Here is a 14,369-nt window from a genome sequence, read left to right as displayed (position 1 = left end):
AGGAATACCACCAGAGGGCCAAACTTTCTGCAAAATCAGCACGCACAGATATCCCGACACAATGACTGAACCACGCCCCAAGCGCCCCCGAACAACTCCCCGCAACTCCGCCGCCAACGAACTTGAGCTCGAAGAAACACCCTTCTCCACTGTACAGTACTCCTCTCAGCTCTTAGCAAAGCTTACAGTCTAACACTGTGTCAGCTCCGCAAGCTAGCAGCCGTGGCACCGAAGCACACGACCCCCCAAACCCGCCGCACACCAACCGCAGGCCCTCTCTCCACCGGCCGACACACCAACAAAACCCCTCAGATAGGTCCAAGACAGACTGCAAGACGGGGCCCACCGACAACACCACACGCGCTCAAAGCACTCGAAGCACGCCGAAACGCCGCGCTTACACCCGGAAGGGACAGGCGGCGGAGCGGGAGGGTGCAGAGAGCGACGCCGAGGGATGTATTGAGAAACCTCAGCAGGTTACTAGCGCGCAACACGGCGACCATCGAGCCATCGCCTCAGCTTCATGGGATACAGCATGTGCGGAGCGGTATGCTCGACGAGGAGGACGAAGAAGAAGAAGACCATCCACCAGCCCCCCGCCTCTCAATGCCCTTCAACGACCTCTCAGACGACGACTCCTTCCACGTGAAACCTCCCCGCCTATCCCTCGCCCTCAACGACGAGGACACAACAACGCGCTCCCTCGAAGCCAACCGGCGCGCCACAGTAGATACAATCCCCCGTCTCTCCCTCGGCAGCACGCGCCTCAGCGAGCGCTTCGCCGATCTCAACGAGCTAGGCATCGACGCCGCGTCCATCCTCGACGAAGCCGGGAACGTGACTGTCGACGACGAGACGGCGAGGGATTTGCTGGAGCAGGCTGGGTTTGATGTCGATGTGTTGCTTGAGGAGGACACGCGGGATGGGCAGGCTTTTGCTGAGGCACTGAGACGGGGAGGGAGACAGAGCGATCTTGGTGTTGGGGCTGAGGCTGGGCAGGAAGTCGAGGATGATACGTTTAGGTTTGTCGTGCCGGATAGGGCGCGTTCTGTGCGGGAGCAGCGGGAGGCTGAGGAAGAGGAAGACGCACGAGCGGAAGAGGAGGTGGATGAGGAGCAAATCGTGCCTGCAGATGAACTGGACGATGCTGAGGCGGAGGATGAGCTCGACGAAGAGGCAGCTAATGCAGAAGACGCCCAAGAGAGGACTCTTCGCGAAGACTCGGTTACAGCAGCCGAACGCCCTCAAGCTGATCCCCTTAAGCCCACCGCAAAAACAGCAAAGCGGAAACGCAAAGAGCTCAAGTTATCGAAGCACGGTATCGAGTACCCGTCCCTCCCACCAACGGTCGTCAAACGCCTAGCCACTACCTTCCTACGCTCAGCCGGCAACGGCAACGCCAAGATCAACAAAGAGACGCTCGATGCTATAGTACAGACATCAGACTGGTTTTTTGAGCAGATAGGAGAGGATCTCGAAAGCTATGCGGATCACGCGGGACGCAGGACTATTGACGAAGGGGATGTTGTTACTTTGATGAAGAGGTATGTCGTAGATTTTTACATACCGCACATATATGCTAACGATCACTTTGTGCAGGCAGCGACTGCTTAACGCCAATACTACGCCTTTCTCTCTGGCGCAGAAGTTCCTTCCTAGGGAACTGCTACAAGAAATCCGTATGCCGACGCCGGCAAAGTCGAAGAAGGCGAAGAAGCGCCGGATGGAAACGATTGATGAGGAGGAATCGGTCGGCTGAGAGTTATGTAGTACCAATACATTTTACCACTCCTGGCTCCGGCGAGCCCGGCGAGCAATGCCTGACACTGGTTTCTTGATAACCATCCAGAGCATGATAGAAGTTGCCAGGGAAAGCGCATACCTGCACCATCCATGTCAGCCACTGTGCCACTATTCGCACAACCGCGCCCAAGTTTTTAGCCCCCAAACTTACCACGTGAAGATATACTGCGTATGGTTATTCCTCAAATTGACCTCCGCCGCCCTGCCAATCGGCACCCCTCTGGCCTCCCTATCATACGCCTCCACCAAATCCGGCTTCATCGTCTCCTCAACCCATACGGGCACCGCGCCTGACAGCCTTGCCATCTCCTCCACATCCGGGAAGTAGAACTCGCCCTTATCCGGCCGGTTCTCCGGCGTGAACATGTTCTTCTTCCACGGCTCCCTCAGCAGCCCTTCAACCGTGACCTCGCCCTCCGGCAGCGCCTTCGGGTCCTTGGCCCGCCGTGCAGATTTCTCGCGCATGGATTTGGCGATCCAGCCCCTGTTGACGAGGATCTTGCTCCCGTCCTCGCGCTCCAGGGGTGTGACGACTAGGTAGCCGTTGTTGCCGTCGTGCAGGCGGGGCCCGACAAGCATCTCCTGGTCGTGTCTGAATTTCCCGCGGGCGGTGACGCGGCGGTAGTCGAAGTCGTGGATCGCGGCGGGGTCGATGCGGGGGGGCAGGGGGAGAGGCGGGCGCACGAGGCGGTCCTCGAAGCGTGCGATTAGGTCGGTTTTCCAGGATAGGCGCTGTACTTGCCATGTCCCGAGGGCGAAGGCCGTGATGGGTATGAGGGCTGCGTGATGTGTAAGTCGGGGGTTAGGGCATAGGGGGTGGAGGGGGTGGAGGGGGCGCGGGGGGCGCGGAGGGAAGCTAATACCGAGGATTATGAGACCGGGGCCATGACGACGGCCGGATTTTATAAGTTGGGGCGGGCTGTCAACGATGGAGTGGAAGGAGGGATCGTCGGCAGGATTATGCGCATGGCGGCGCTGTTGCGGGTGGAGGATAGTTGGCGGGCGTTGTGGGCATCGCGGGCGGGATTGAGGCCGTGACGCTTGCCGTGCTATCCAGGGAACACATGGAGTTGATAGCTTGGAGAACTGGTGTAGAATGCCGGGCAGTTTGTTCATGGTTGGAAACATCCAAACAACCCAAGATGCAACATCATGGAGCGAACGCTGATGCATGTCGGCGGATGAGATTGTCCGCGTCCGACCGGTCTCGGCATTTGTTGTCGCCTGCGAAGAGATCCATGCCCATCGTGCTACAACTACCTTGGGAACTTCTTATGTTACTGTCGGATGGTACGCCTTATACACCTGTAAAGCGGACTCGATACTCTGTACCATGCCAAAGAAGATGGTCAAAAACAAGACCAGAATAGCGACCCAAAATGTGTACCACTGGACACCATTCCGCCTATCGCACCACCATTGTAATAGTGTGCTGGGCCGGGACTCGTCGAAGACTTGTTTGAGTATGACCAACCGGTCATGCCAGAATCTGAAGTTCTCGATCTGTCGGCTATCGACTCTGAGGTGACCGCATTTGACTAAAGTTTTATCGAGACCCAACGAGCATGGCAGCTTTTTGAACCACTTCAAGGAGTCCTTGTCGGTCTGTGGGAAGAGCAGCGCAAGTGTACGAAGAGTTTCTTCAGCGAGTCCATCTGGGAAAAGCGGACTGAAACGAATAAGCCTCGCAATATCTCGAATAGTGTAAAGAATCTACATACCTTCGGTTATATCTCAAGAACGATGCGTGGTGAAAGATGGCTACCTTTTTATCCTCGTCATCAATGATGCGGAGATGGTCGGCTAGGTTATCCGTCCATTCAATCTGGATGCCCGCAATCTGGCTGAGATTACGCGCATTGAACATCTTCCCTAATTTCACCTTGTCGTGTACAAGAACAACAGGCTCGTTGAAGTAGTCATGGACGATATCTATGAGGGACCCATGCTTCCACTCCAATTGCCTGCGCCCGGAGAACGCATATTGAAGCACTCCGATGTCCATCATGGAAACGAGCCGTGCTGTGAAATCAATACAACTACCCAGCAGTTCATCTTGTTTTGCTGATTTCGGCGCTGTGAGCTTCAAGGCCAACCGCGATTTGATATCTTCCCTTGCCGACCCATCAATAATTTCCTGCGCAATCTCGGCGATGTCGCGGTGCGTACAATCGGCAATATGACGCCCGCCATCGTGCCATGCTTGGATGCATTGTTGGGTATGGTAAGCGAAGTAAGCCTCTAGATCGAGTTCTTCGCTCTTTAGCTTGGGAGCAGCGTTACGATTCCAGAGACTGTTAAGGAGCCCCGTTCTTGTGGATGTGGAGACAGGTATTTGGCTGATTTGGTCACCGAGCAAGGCCATGCTGGCGCGCTGGTCCTGTTGATTTTGAGCGAGAGGCGGGAAAAGCAGAGCAACAAGACTTCTACCTTCGCCCGGCGAAGACCAGTCGACGCGTATATGTACAGCGATTGTTCAGGCAACCGTTTTCTTCGGTTTGATGGTTCACCTGGAACCCCTGCTGTGGAGAGGCATATGCGCCGTCTGGCAGAGCCTTCACATTCGTATCGACGGCTGAAAAGCAGGCATTTAACATGCAGCCAGTTGTACGAGCTCAGCTTGGGGTTGAACGCTGCGAGGCTGTGCCACCAATCAATCCAATCCGGACTCGATTCGCTGAGCGGTGCCGCCCGTGCCGCCTCACTGCGATGCATGAACCAACGAGGTTTGTGGTTCCTTCTCAGCTGCGTCTTCTTGCACAAGACCCCCAGAACTGGGAAAACCGGACTTGAGGCTGAGTTTTAAGTTTACGGTGACCCATTTTCTCGCCATCCTTTAGTTGTCTTCTTTTCTTAAACGTCAATAACTCGTTCTTGATGACTCAACCTTTCATCCGCATTCTGTTGGTTGCCTTCGTCACCTGAATGAGAACTGTACATCAATTGTCATGAGCGGACAGGCTCGAGATCCATGGGCACGCCTTCGCCGCAATAAGAGATGCTGGCCTAACCCGGAGGACTCCACTGGAGACTACATCGGACTAGTCCACGGAAAAGACAGATACTGGGAAGCTAAAGGACCGGCTCGAGAGGCATTCGACAGCTTGGCACCAGAGATAGCGCTTCATCTTAAGAGCTGCGGCGATTCGGTTCCAAGCTTGAGCTGGATTACTTGGTCAATATATATGGTCGGCAGTACCCGGCAGACCACCGTGCCGACAATAATGTTCATCTGCAACCAGCCGGGACCACGAAAAGATGCTTGCAAAGCGGTACGAGAGAGTGAGGTCTCGAAGAACTATCCTGCGATCAACTTCGGGCACATGTCTTCGCCGCCCGGAGTCAAGCACCTCAAGCAGCTGGCAACAGACAACACAGTCAGTCAAACGGATGGGAACATTCACCAAGCAGGAGCAGAGGATGTCCGTGACCATTCAGTCGGTCTGTCTGGCCGACATGTTATGGTTACACATAGAACCGCGAACGGGGTTTCAACCCGAATGGCTACACCTGGCGGCATTGTTCAATGTGGTGGAACGGCCTACATTCTTACTTCTGGACATGTATTTTCCGACGATACACAAGCGGAAGACTTGAGCATGCCGAGCGAATGCGATGACGAGTATGAGCTCTACGACAACAATGACGACCACACTGATGAGAATTCCTACGACGAAATGGACGTAGATATCACCAGCAAAGGCAGTACCACGCCGGACAGTGATCGCTCTGTGTATGGCACTGGTTCAGAGAATAGCAGCTCGGGTTTCTCCTCCGTTAGGGGTGTCTCAATCCCGGATACTTCAACTCAGATCGACGATCGAACCATTGACCCACAGGCTGGAACGAACGCTACTGGGGCTCATGCTCCTGGCAGCAGCAATCTCGAGCCCAAGACGCCCACTCTGGTTCCTAGCGGCTTCGCAGGGATACCTGACTCCCTTACCGGCCTGACAGCAACTGCAGGTCGTTTGAAACTGGTTTCCATCGATCTGGACTACGCATTAATTGAGATTGCAGGACCAAGTGCACTGGCTGCCGTGGAGGAGTTATGCGGCAGTGGACACGAGGCAGACTTGCTTCAGCCGACACATGTCGTCACAACGGGCCCCAAGGATACGAAGATCGTTACCTACACCGCATCACAAGGATACTTGACCGGCACCTTGTCGGGAACACCTTCTTATACCCATTTGCCGGGTAGTAGGACGTACCAGGAGGTATACATGGTTCAGCTCAATGGACCTCTAGCCAAAGGCGATTCCGGATCCTGGATTATCGGCGCCGAGACCCATGGTTTGTATGGGCATATCATAGCTGGCTGCGAACACACCCGAGTCGCGTATGTCATGCCTGCATACAACGTCTTCAAAGATGCCAGGAAACGCTTGCACAGTCAGCTCCATTTGCACTGCAAGTCGCCCATCGGCGAGACATCTACGGAGCAGTGTGTTGTACCAGTGCCATCCACCGGTAAGATGGATCCTAACGAAGTCTTCCCGGGTCATAGAAGTTCCGCTTCGCTCACATATGGTATCGGTTCGTCTTCGGCCATAGACAAGCAGCTCTCGCTCCTCGAAGATTGGTCTGGGAGAGGCAGCCATGTTGGAGTCAATCAGAACGACACTATTCCCCTCCAACGAGGTCGACAGCAAATGCAAGACCCCCTCACAACGCTTGGGAATACGGCTTTCTCCAATCACCAGTTACCTGCGCAACATCAGATGCTCTATCCCTCGGGCTTTGACTATTCCGACCCGCGCTTATCTCTTTTGTCGCCGAGAACGCTAACCACCGGCGGCTCCTTGGACAAATTCGCCAGTGGCCGGCAACGGAGAAGATACCAGACGCTCGGCCGCCCGTCCGACGCCGTGAACAATCCTCTTTCGGGCTTGGATGCTGCGGCACATGCCGACCCGAACCTTGTCGCACATATCACGGAGGAGGTCCCGTATGACACGGCCTTGGTTGACGGCCCGTCCGACACCGCGGGCAATTCCTTCCAAGGCTTGGATGCTGCAACACATGCCTACCCGGAGCTTATTGCAAAGGCCACGGGTCAATGGAAGGTCACGGAAAGCTTGAACGTATCAAAAGAATCATACGACAGCAAATACTATTCTTTTCCTCATATCGGTTCGGCCGCCTTCTCGCAGCAGACCCCACCAGCGCTGTCGCACTGTTCGTCTCGATCATCGCTCACCTCCGAACCAGCACTGCCCTCAATGCTCAACGAAACGCCATACACCTGCAATAGTTGCGACGCTTCCTTCAAACGCGCGGCGGATCTGACGAGACATCGCATGGGCGTCCACGGAGAAAACGTGATTTCGTTCGAGTGCGACTTCGCTGGATGCGGCAGGGTAGGGTCGCAGGGATTTAGAAGAAAGGATCATTTGAGAGAACACCAACGAAACGTGCACGGCATACCGATTTCTAAGAGGGAAAAGAGTACAAGAGCGCTTTTCGAGTAGAACACATTGATCTATATGGTTCATTTCATCCCTCGATCTCCCAAACCCCACCGGGCGGTATCCGCGCGACTTCCTCGTCCGAAAGACTCGCATATAAACCGCGGCGAGCTTTGCGGTTCTTGGCGTCCTGCTCCTCGACCACCTCAGCTAGACCGAGTAGCTCATCCGCGTGGCTGCCTTTATTCCACCCACAGCTCTTTGCGACGGATACATCGTGCAGAAATGGGAAGAAGCCTCTGTTGATGTTGATTTCGAGGTCCGCGGGGCTGCACTCGTATTCTGGAGGCGCGGGATTACCCGATAGTACTAGCCTCAGGCTTTGTAGCGGGTATATACGCGGAACTTCGAGTGCTGACACCGGCGTGATTCTGAAGGCGCCACAGTCTAGGTAGTCCAGAGAGACGGTCAGATGGAGGAGTTTGGGGAGGTCGTAGAGCACTGTGTTCATGTCGCCGACGCCGAAGCGCGGCATGTCGGTGATGTGAAGTGTGACTAATTGGTCTCGGAGGGAGCGTATGAGCTCGAGGGCGGTGGAAGCCATGACGGCGGTGCAGTGCGTGAGTGACAGCTTCGTCAGCGATGGCGGGAGCTTGCACCCATCCAACGTGGCCATTCTGTAAACGATTTCGTTATCCACTCCACCGCTGAGCGTCAACGACGCCAGTCGCGGCGGCCAGGATATGCTTCGTGGGTAGAAGCCGCTGCGGCTCAGCGAACAGCGCGGAAACGCAAGGGTGGTAAGGGTGCCCAGCTTAGCGAGTGCATGTATGAGGTCCTGGAGCCCAATACTCTCAGATATAAGCCCCAGATCCAGGACGCGGAGTTGCTGGCACTTGCTCAGCGCGGCGAGACAGTTGAGGCCAAAGCTCGCCTGCGGCGCGACGAAGGTGTGTAGATTCGCCTTTGTGCGGCCGAGCAGGCGAGCTGTTACGCTTTTGCTGCCATGGTGAACCAGGCTGCTTAGGTCAAGAACTTTTACTAGCTCGGCGAGCTCGGATTTGCGCACGTGGGCGTTAATGGAGGGGCAGACTGTGCGTACGAAGGGGTCGAAGTTCTTGCCGTGGATGGAGGGCTTTTCGTATAGACGGGTTATGGCGGCGGCGTACCAGGCGCGGGAGACGAGGCAGAAGGAGGCAAGGGTTGTTTGGGAGGTACGGCGAGGTGGTATGAAGCTGAGGATGTGGAGGAGGATCTCTGTCGGGAGGTGTGGAGCGTAGTTGGCGGGGAGATGTGGCGGTTCGGCGGAGGCGTGGGGTTCTGCTGAGCTACTCTTAGACAGCTTTGGGGTGGAGGAGTTGGCCGGCTCAAAGTGCCTGTATCTACGCGCTGCGGTGCGTGGCATTGTAGCTGTCAACTGTAAGGGAGAGTGGGTGGTAAGTGGGGATGTAAAGCAGACAGGAGTGGGTTACGGAGTTTGTGATACATTTTGAAGATAAACTCCGGCTATGATCTCATCCGGCCCTCTTGAATTCAGCCTCATTGAGCCCCATTCAGCCTCAGTGACAGAATCTAATCTCATGAATCTTATCTGTTTCTTGTAGGGCTGAAAGCTTCAACTTCAAAGCTTCCCAACGCCGAACTGAGGAGCCATGAGCTCCAGATTCCTACCTTGCAATGACGAAGAGAAAGAGAGAAAACCGCGCCGTTACTGCTGACGGCGCCCGCTACAACAAGCTACAGCGCCCAAACACACTCACAGCTCCGCCAGCACAGCTTCCCGAGCACGATGAAGAACCATACCGCAAGCTCTCCCGCTCGGATGCCCCTCCAGCAGAGGAGCCGGCAAGCGGCGAGGAGTACGATGAGGGGCAAGACGAAGAGTGTCCAGCTCCGGACAAAAAGCCTCCCAGCCGCCAACCGCGCCCCGATCCTACATACGGCCAACGAAGCTTCCTGCCCGGTCTCGACGAGTCTGCTGACGAGGAGCCCGACACTTTTGAAGCCCTTGCATATCTAAGATCAGTGAGGTGAGTTTTGTCCGAATCGCCGCCCTCAGTCCCTTTACTCAACCGCCTACAGTACCCCGTCCAAATGGCTCAGCGCTCGCTGACGCAGCTCTAGGACCGAAGCGGCCTTCATCCCCAACCTGCTTGTCGCCCCTAAACCCACCGTTTCCGAAGGTGAATACGACGCCTCGATCTACGACACCGGCTACGGCGACTCCCGCGGCTACTACGCCGACGGCGCGTATGTCGCTGCTCCCGTCGTTGGTCCAATTCTGCCGCCCACCGCTCGTTCATCCACGACGCCAGCCCCCGTTGCACCACAAAGGGCCTACCGCGCCCGCCTACTCGCTCAATTCCACCGCCAGCGAGCTATTCTGCACGCGAATCCTCCGGCCTCCGCAGTCGCGGCGCTGAAGCCCACCCAATTCATCTCCCTCCCCCCCGGCTCCGCCGCCGCTTTCCGCGAATGGCGTGCCTCTCTCTCAGCCTCCCCCCCGTCCCCCGTCCAGCTCGCTGTTATGGACACACGCACCGTTCTCCGGGCCCTGAGCCTCCTAACCGGCGTCCTGCGGCGCTCCAGCAACATCTCAGCCAGAGGCAGCGCATGGGCGTGGGGTCTGCTGGCCCGGCTGCCCGAGCTTGGGACACTGGGGAGCGAGGAGGTGGGGGCGGTGAGGGAGTTGGGAAAGAGGGCCGTGTGGGTCAGATGTGGGTTCGTGAGCAAAGAGATTGCGGAGGCTACGGAGGGGTTTGGGGGTGAGGTGGGTGAGGAGGATGAGGAGTGGAGGCCGAGGGTTGAGGTTGAGAGGGAGCGGATGGAGGCGGAGCAAGAGGGAGAGGAGAAGGAGGGCCGGGCTCCTCAGAAGAGCACAAGAGAAACGGAGGAAGAGGAAACAAGTCGTCGCAACTCGTCGAGCTCTTTGCCTGATCCCTTACCAGAAGTCGTGGACATGAGCATCGCAGACGCGATAGGTCTGAACGACCCATTAATTACGCCTTCACATCGAGCTACGAGACAGAGGATTGTGGATATTCCGGAAGGGCTCGCTGAACCACCGCCTATTGTTGCAATGCTGGGGGATGAAATCAAGGTTTATCATCCTACTGTGGGCGAGGTAGTTATCCCGAAGAAAAGGAATCTCGCTGAGATGATGCGCGACCTCAACGAACGGCACGTGGCTCGCTTGAAGGAAGAAGGAGCAGAGAACGAGGATGAAGGATCGGCTGAGTCTAGTCCATCTCAGGGGAAAGCAGATGGCAAGGCCGGAGATGAAGAAGGTACAGAAAAAGCTGTCGAGGCTGCTGAACCCGAGGAAGGAGAAGTGGATAATGAAGATCATGAGGAGGTACCGGATGCGAACACAAAAGCCACGCTTGACATGATCATCACCATCACTGGAGAGCTGTATGGACAGAAGGATTTACTTGAGTTCCGGGACGTCTGGGCCGGCCCTGATGACGGCAAGGATGACAAGGAATGAGCCAGGGTTGAGATCCTTCATTGCGTGGCATGGCGCGGTCTTGAACGAGCCGGGATAGCTCGAGAGTACTCGCTGACGATACCATTGCTGGTAAATCGACCTTATGAGGGCATTCCTTACTACTTCGCAGGAATGTGCAGCTTTTGTAATAAGTAGAACTACTTGAGTTTGTTGCAGTACCATGTGGCTGGGATACGTAGGTAGTTCTATGGACATCCCTCCGTTTCCGTTTCCGAATTCGGTAGCACGAGCGGTTACGTAGAACGCCGCATATGCTTCAGTTCACTTTCTTACAGCGCCGGCGACAGCGACGACGAGCATGATAGCGACGGCGATAAGGCTACCAAGCTGCTCTTTTGCGATATCTCAAGCGGAGAAGGGAATGGTCAGCAGTGAAGGATAACCTCATGAAGCACGGCATGCAATACATCAAATGTTCGCTTTTTTCGTCTATGGGATGGCCACATCTCGCCACTTGCCATCAGTGTGTGACAGCACAGCATGTTTTAGCAAAACCTACGCCTTCCCTCCATGATATCATTGGTTCGTAATCCACCTTGAACAAGATGGCGCCCAGGTGGAAGAGATGCCCACCGTAGCCGCCGGTCAACCCAGCTCCATCGCCATTCTCCTGCAGACACTGCCCATAAAGTTATCCACCGCTTAGCACACCCCACTCGCAAAGCTCCCAAACCCAATTCCAGCACCCCCACGAGCAGCACCAAGACCTTCCAGTCCACGACCGCCCAAGCGCTCAAACAACGTCTGCGGCGCCCCACCCGCGGTAGGTTTGAACACACTATCCCTGCGACCTCTGTCGACCACGGGAGAAGTCTCGGTCTTCCCAAAGAAACTCCTCGCCCTATCCGGGTTCTCATCCACCCACTCCGCCTTCGGTTTCGCGTATCGTGCCCAGAAGTCATGCCGCGTCTCCTCCGGCCCTTGAACGTAGCTCGACAGATTCTCGAAGATCGGAATCAGGAGACGCGTTATGCCTGGGCCGGTGTCGGTGTTCAGCGCCGACGGCCGCCCGCTGCCGATCGCTCCGGGGTGAGGTACGCCTTGGCCTCTGCCGCGGACGTTGCGCATGCTGACGGGCGAAGAAGAGACGCACGTGTAAGCCTCATAAGCTTCCTTGTGGCGCTCTTTGAGCTTGGTGTTGGTCCACCAGTCGTGGAGCTCGGTGTCGAAGTCTTTGTGGGTTGCGAGGGGTTGGGTTAGGTCTGAAGCTGTTGGTATCGTGTCTTGGAAGAAGGGACCTTTGAAGTTCTGGGGCGTTGGTTTTAGGGCTTTCAGTTGGTCCCAGCTGAGGTTGGAGGGCGAGGTGAAGGTGATGATGTCGTGCTCGCCGTTCTGGTAGTTGCCGATGGAGTCGCTGTTGTATTGGAGAGCCTGGCGTGCTTGGATAGGGTCACGGCCGATGGCTGCTGAGCCGGAAGAGGATGGCAGTTGCTCTTGGGGCTGCGGCTGTAGAAAGCCGTGGTGCTGTGGAGGAATGTGATACGCCTGGTTAGCTTGGTAAGCTGCAGCATTGGTAAGGACACTCGGAAGCGTGTGCGGGGGGAAAGCACTGCCAGTCGGACGTGGCAAGGGCTCTGCAGGCGGGTAGTAAGTTTGAGTTGATGGTCCAGCCTGAGGATCGTGGAGAACGGTTCTGGGCAAGCTGCCGCCAACTGTTCGAGCTGCCGCCGAATCGCTCAGTCGGCTAACTTGCTCCTTGATCGACGCACGAGTTGAGCGTAAGTTCCCAATCTGTTGCAGCGGGGCTTGATCTGCCGGCTGTGTTTTGGCAGGAAACGCGAATTCGGGTGCCGAACCGCGTAAGGTGCGTAGAGAGTTGGCTGCTTCCTCCCCGACATCAATGCCGCGAAGATTCTTCTGGCGATTCTCCGGCCACAAGTCTTGTTGGATACGGTTACGTTCTTGCTCGGCAAACATCTGACGGCGGCGGTCAGAAGCCTCAAAGATGCTATTGGACCCCATATCCGGCTGCCCACTTGCCTCGGGCTGAGACGGGAACTGGAAACCGAAGTTCATCCCCTGCACCGGCCTTAGCTGAGCGTGGTCATTGATGGCAGAATACGGTCCTGAATTGTTGGGCAGATGAGCGGGAGGGCTGGAGACGAATGGATCGTCTTGAGGGTTGGTGAAGGGCTGCGGAAAATGGGGCGGCTGTTGGTTGGCAGCAGCGGGGCCGCGAGAAAGCCCCAGGTTTCCAAGTGTAGGCAGGTTCGTCTCTTGGGTCGGGTTGACGGTCGACAGCGAAGCGTAGCGACCGCTACTATCACCAAATATGGTCGTATGCAGAGGGGGCCGATTTTTCTTGTTGTAATCTATTCCAGTGAACGATGGAAGCTGAGGCATCCCCTGCCGGAGATCAGATCCTTCACGCTGCTTGCCAACGGCGCGGAAGTATGCCAGCGAGTGTTGATGCAAGCTCATCTCGGCCGTCTGTCCTCTCAGTCTGTCCTTGGCCAGTGTGCCTTCAATCCTCTTCCGTTCGTAGGAAAACTGCCCAAGGTTGACCCAGCGGAACTCAGTGGACGACCACTGATGAGCGGAGACGTCGTCGTTGGGATGGTGAACGAAGCGGACTTCCCCCTCCCTTTCACCTTCGGTCTGGTCGAGGAATCCCGGCTTAGGTAGGTTCGGTCCGAACACTGCAATGATATCGTCTGGATAGGGCTTTGCGGGAGAGTCGTCACTCTGATTTTGGGCGGGTTCGGATAGGGTCGAAGTGTGAGCAGGGTTTGCAGGATCGGCACGAGCAGTTTGGTTGAATGCCTTTGAAGGGGTTCGATTTCGAGCCTGCGGGGTGAACTCGTATTGTGAGTGGTGTGAAATGGGTCTGACCAGTGAGGCGGCTGAATCGCGTCGGGAGGAGACACTGTCGCTGGTCAGGGCGGTGATATCCGTCTCGTCAGCCAGTGCTTGCTCAGCGCGACGCGGAAAATCGATGGTCTTAGCCAGGCCCTCTGGCTTGGCGTAGTAGTTGTCACTGTCAATATCAGAGAGATCCAGCGGCTTCCAGGTTGCCTTGGCCTTGCGAATTGGCCGTAGTCTGACGACGCCGCTATGAGCAGGCCCAAAAACAGAGTCCATGTCACTGTTGTCAAGCTCGCGAGCGTCCGCACGGGCAGCGGCGCGCGCCATATCAGCAAACGTATGGGCAGAGGATCGGCCGGGAGACTCGTTCTCGTGCGTGCTAGACGTTGTCGGTCGTGCCACACTGGAAGCGGCTAGCAGTTGGTAGGAGGATGAGCGGAAGACAGGATCAGCATCGCCTTCGTTCACGAAACCTCCTTGTGCAGCCTCCAAATATGAGCGCTTCGACACAATCCGAATGTGTGAGAAGGGCGAGCTGGAACGGATCTGCGGAGTCCTGATGGGGAGTCGATTTCCTGAGCGCGCAGCGGTTGCCGGTGCGAGCCGTCGCCGTCCTGTTGTACTAGAGTGTCAGCGAGCGAGGCGTTGGTGAGGTCTTCTAGTCGACTACACTCACCGCGGCGGCGGCTGCTCTGCATCCGGTCCGCCAGGTTGGAAATGGCGATGAAGTGTCTGAAAGCGGTTGCTGCAATAGGTGGAACAGTCTGGCTAGACAGTATTTATGGTCATAGAAAACAATCGGGCTTGTAAAGGGATGTTCGGAGAGCGGTGATCGCAGC

The 14,369-nt window shown here is 56.3% G+C and overlaps 7 protein-coding genes across 7 annotated transcripts; 3 read left to right on the top strand and 4 right to left on the bottom strand.

Moving 5' to 3' along the window:
* Positions 1 to 61: 61 nt before the first annotated feature.
* On the top strand, positions 62 to 1,759 carry W97_06865 (uncharacterized protein; the record flags this gene model as incomplete). The annotated part of the gene is made up of 3 exons (XM_007784849.1): positions 62 to 151; positions 205 to 1,544; positions 1,600 to 1,759. The coding sequence occupies 3 exons, from the start codon at positions 62 to 64 to the stop codon at positions 1,757 to 1,759; spliced, it is 1,590 nt and encodes a 529-aa protein (XP_007783039.1).
* A 23-nt stretch (positions 1,760 to 1,782) lies between these two features.
* W97_06864 (uncharacterized protein) lies at positions 1,783 to 2,919 on the bottom strand (the record flags this gene model as incomplete). Its single annotated transcript, XM_007784848.1, has 3 exons — positions 1,783 to 1,882; positions 1,955 to 2,582; positions 2,667 to 2,919. 3 exons carry the CDS (start codon positions 2,917 to 2,919, stop codon positions 1,783 to 1,785), a joined length of 981 nt encoding a protein of 326 aa, XP_007783038.1.
* Positions 2,920 to 3,075: 156 nt separating this feature from the next.
* W97_06863 (uncharacterized protein) lies at positions 3,076 to 4,168 on the bottom strand (the record flags this gene model as incomplete). Its single annotated transcript, XM_007784847.1, has 2 exons — positions 3,076 to 3,472; positions 3,525 to 4,168. 2 exons carry the CDS (start codon positions 4,166 to 4,168, stop codon positions 3,076 to 3,078), a joined length of 1,041 nt encoding a protein of 346 aa, XP_007783037.1.
* Positions 4,169 to 4,988: 820 nt separating this feature from the next.
* W97_06862 (uncharacterized protein) lies at positions 4,989 to 7,277 on the top strand (the record flags this gene model as incomplete). Its single annotated transcript, XM_007784846.1, has 1 exon — positions 4,989 to 7,277. The coding sequence occupies one exon, from the start codon at positions 4,989 to 4,991 to the stop codon at positions 7,275 to 7,277; it is 2,289 nt and encodes a 762-aa protein (XP_007783036.1).
* Positions 7,278 to 7,302: 25 nt separating this feature from the next.
* W97_06861 (uncharacterized protein) lies at positions 7,303 to 8,619 on the bottom strand (the record flags this gene model as incomplete). The annotated part of the gene is made up of 1 exon (XM_007784845.1): positions 7,303 to 8,619. The coding sequence occupies one exon, from the start codon at positions 8,617 to 8,619 to the stop codon at positions 7,303 to 7,305; it is 1,317 nt and encodes a 438-aa protein (XP_007783035.1).
* Positions 8,620 to 8,891: 272 nt separating this feature from the next.
* W97_06860 (uncharacterized protein) lies at positions 8,892 to 10,704 on the top strand (the record flags this gene model as incomplete). Its single annotated transcript, XM_007784844.1, has 2 exons — positions 8,892 to 9,244; positions 9,339 to 10,704. The coding sequence occupies 2 exons, from the start codon at positions 8,892 to 8,894 to the stop codon at positions 10,702 to 10,704; spliced, it is 1,719 nt and encodes a 572-aa protein (XP_007783034.1).
* Positions 10,705 to 11,367: 663 nt separating this feature from the next.
* W97_06859 (uncharacterized protein) lies at positions 11,368 to 13,857 on the bottom strand (the record flags this gene model as incomplete). The annotated part of the gene is made up of 1 exon (XM_007784843.1): positions 11,368 to 13,857. The coding sequence occupies one exon, from the start codon at positions 13,855 to 13,857 to the stop codon at positions 11,368 to 11,370; it is 2,490 nt and encodes an 829-aa protein (XP_007783033.1).
* Between the last annotated feature and the right edge of the window lie 512 nt (positions 13,858 to 14,369).

The sequence above is a fragment of the Coniosporium apollinis genome (genome assembly GCF_000281105.1).
Source record: "Coniosporium apollinis CBS 100218 chromosome Unknown supercont1.36, whole genome shotgun sequence".
NCBI lineage: Eukaryota > Fungi > Ascomycota > Dothideomycetes > Coniosporium > Coniosporium apollinis.
This window is presented reverse-complemented; position numbering and strand designations above follow the sequence as displayed.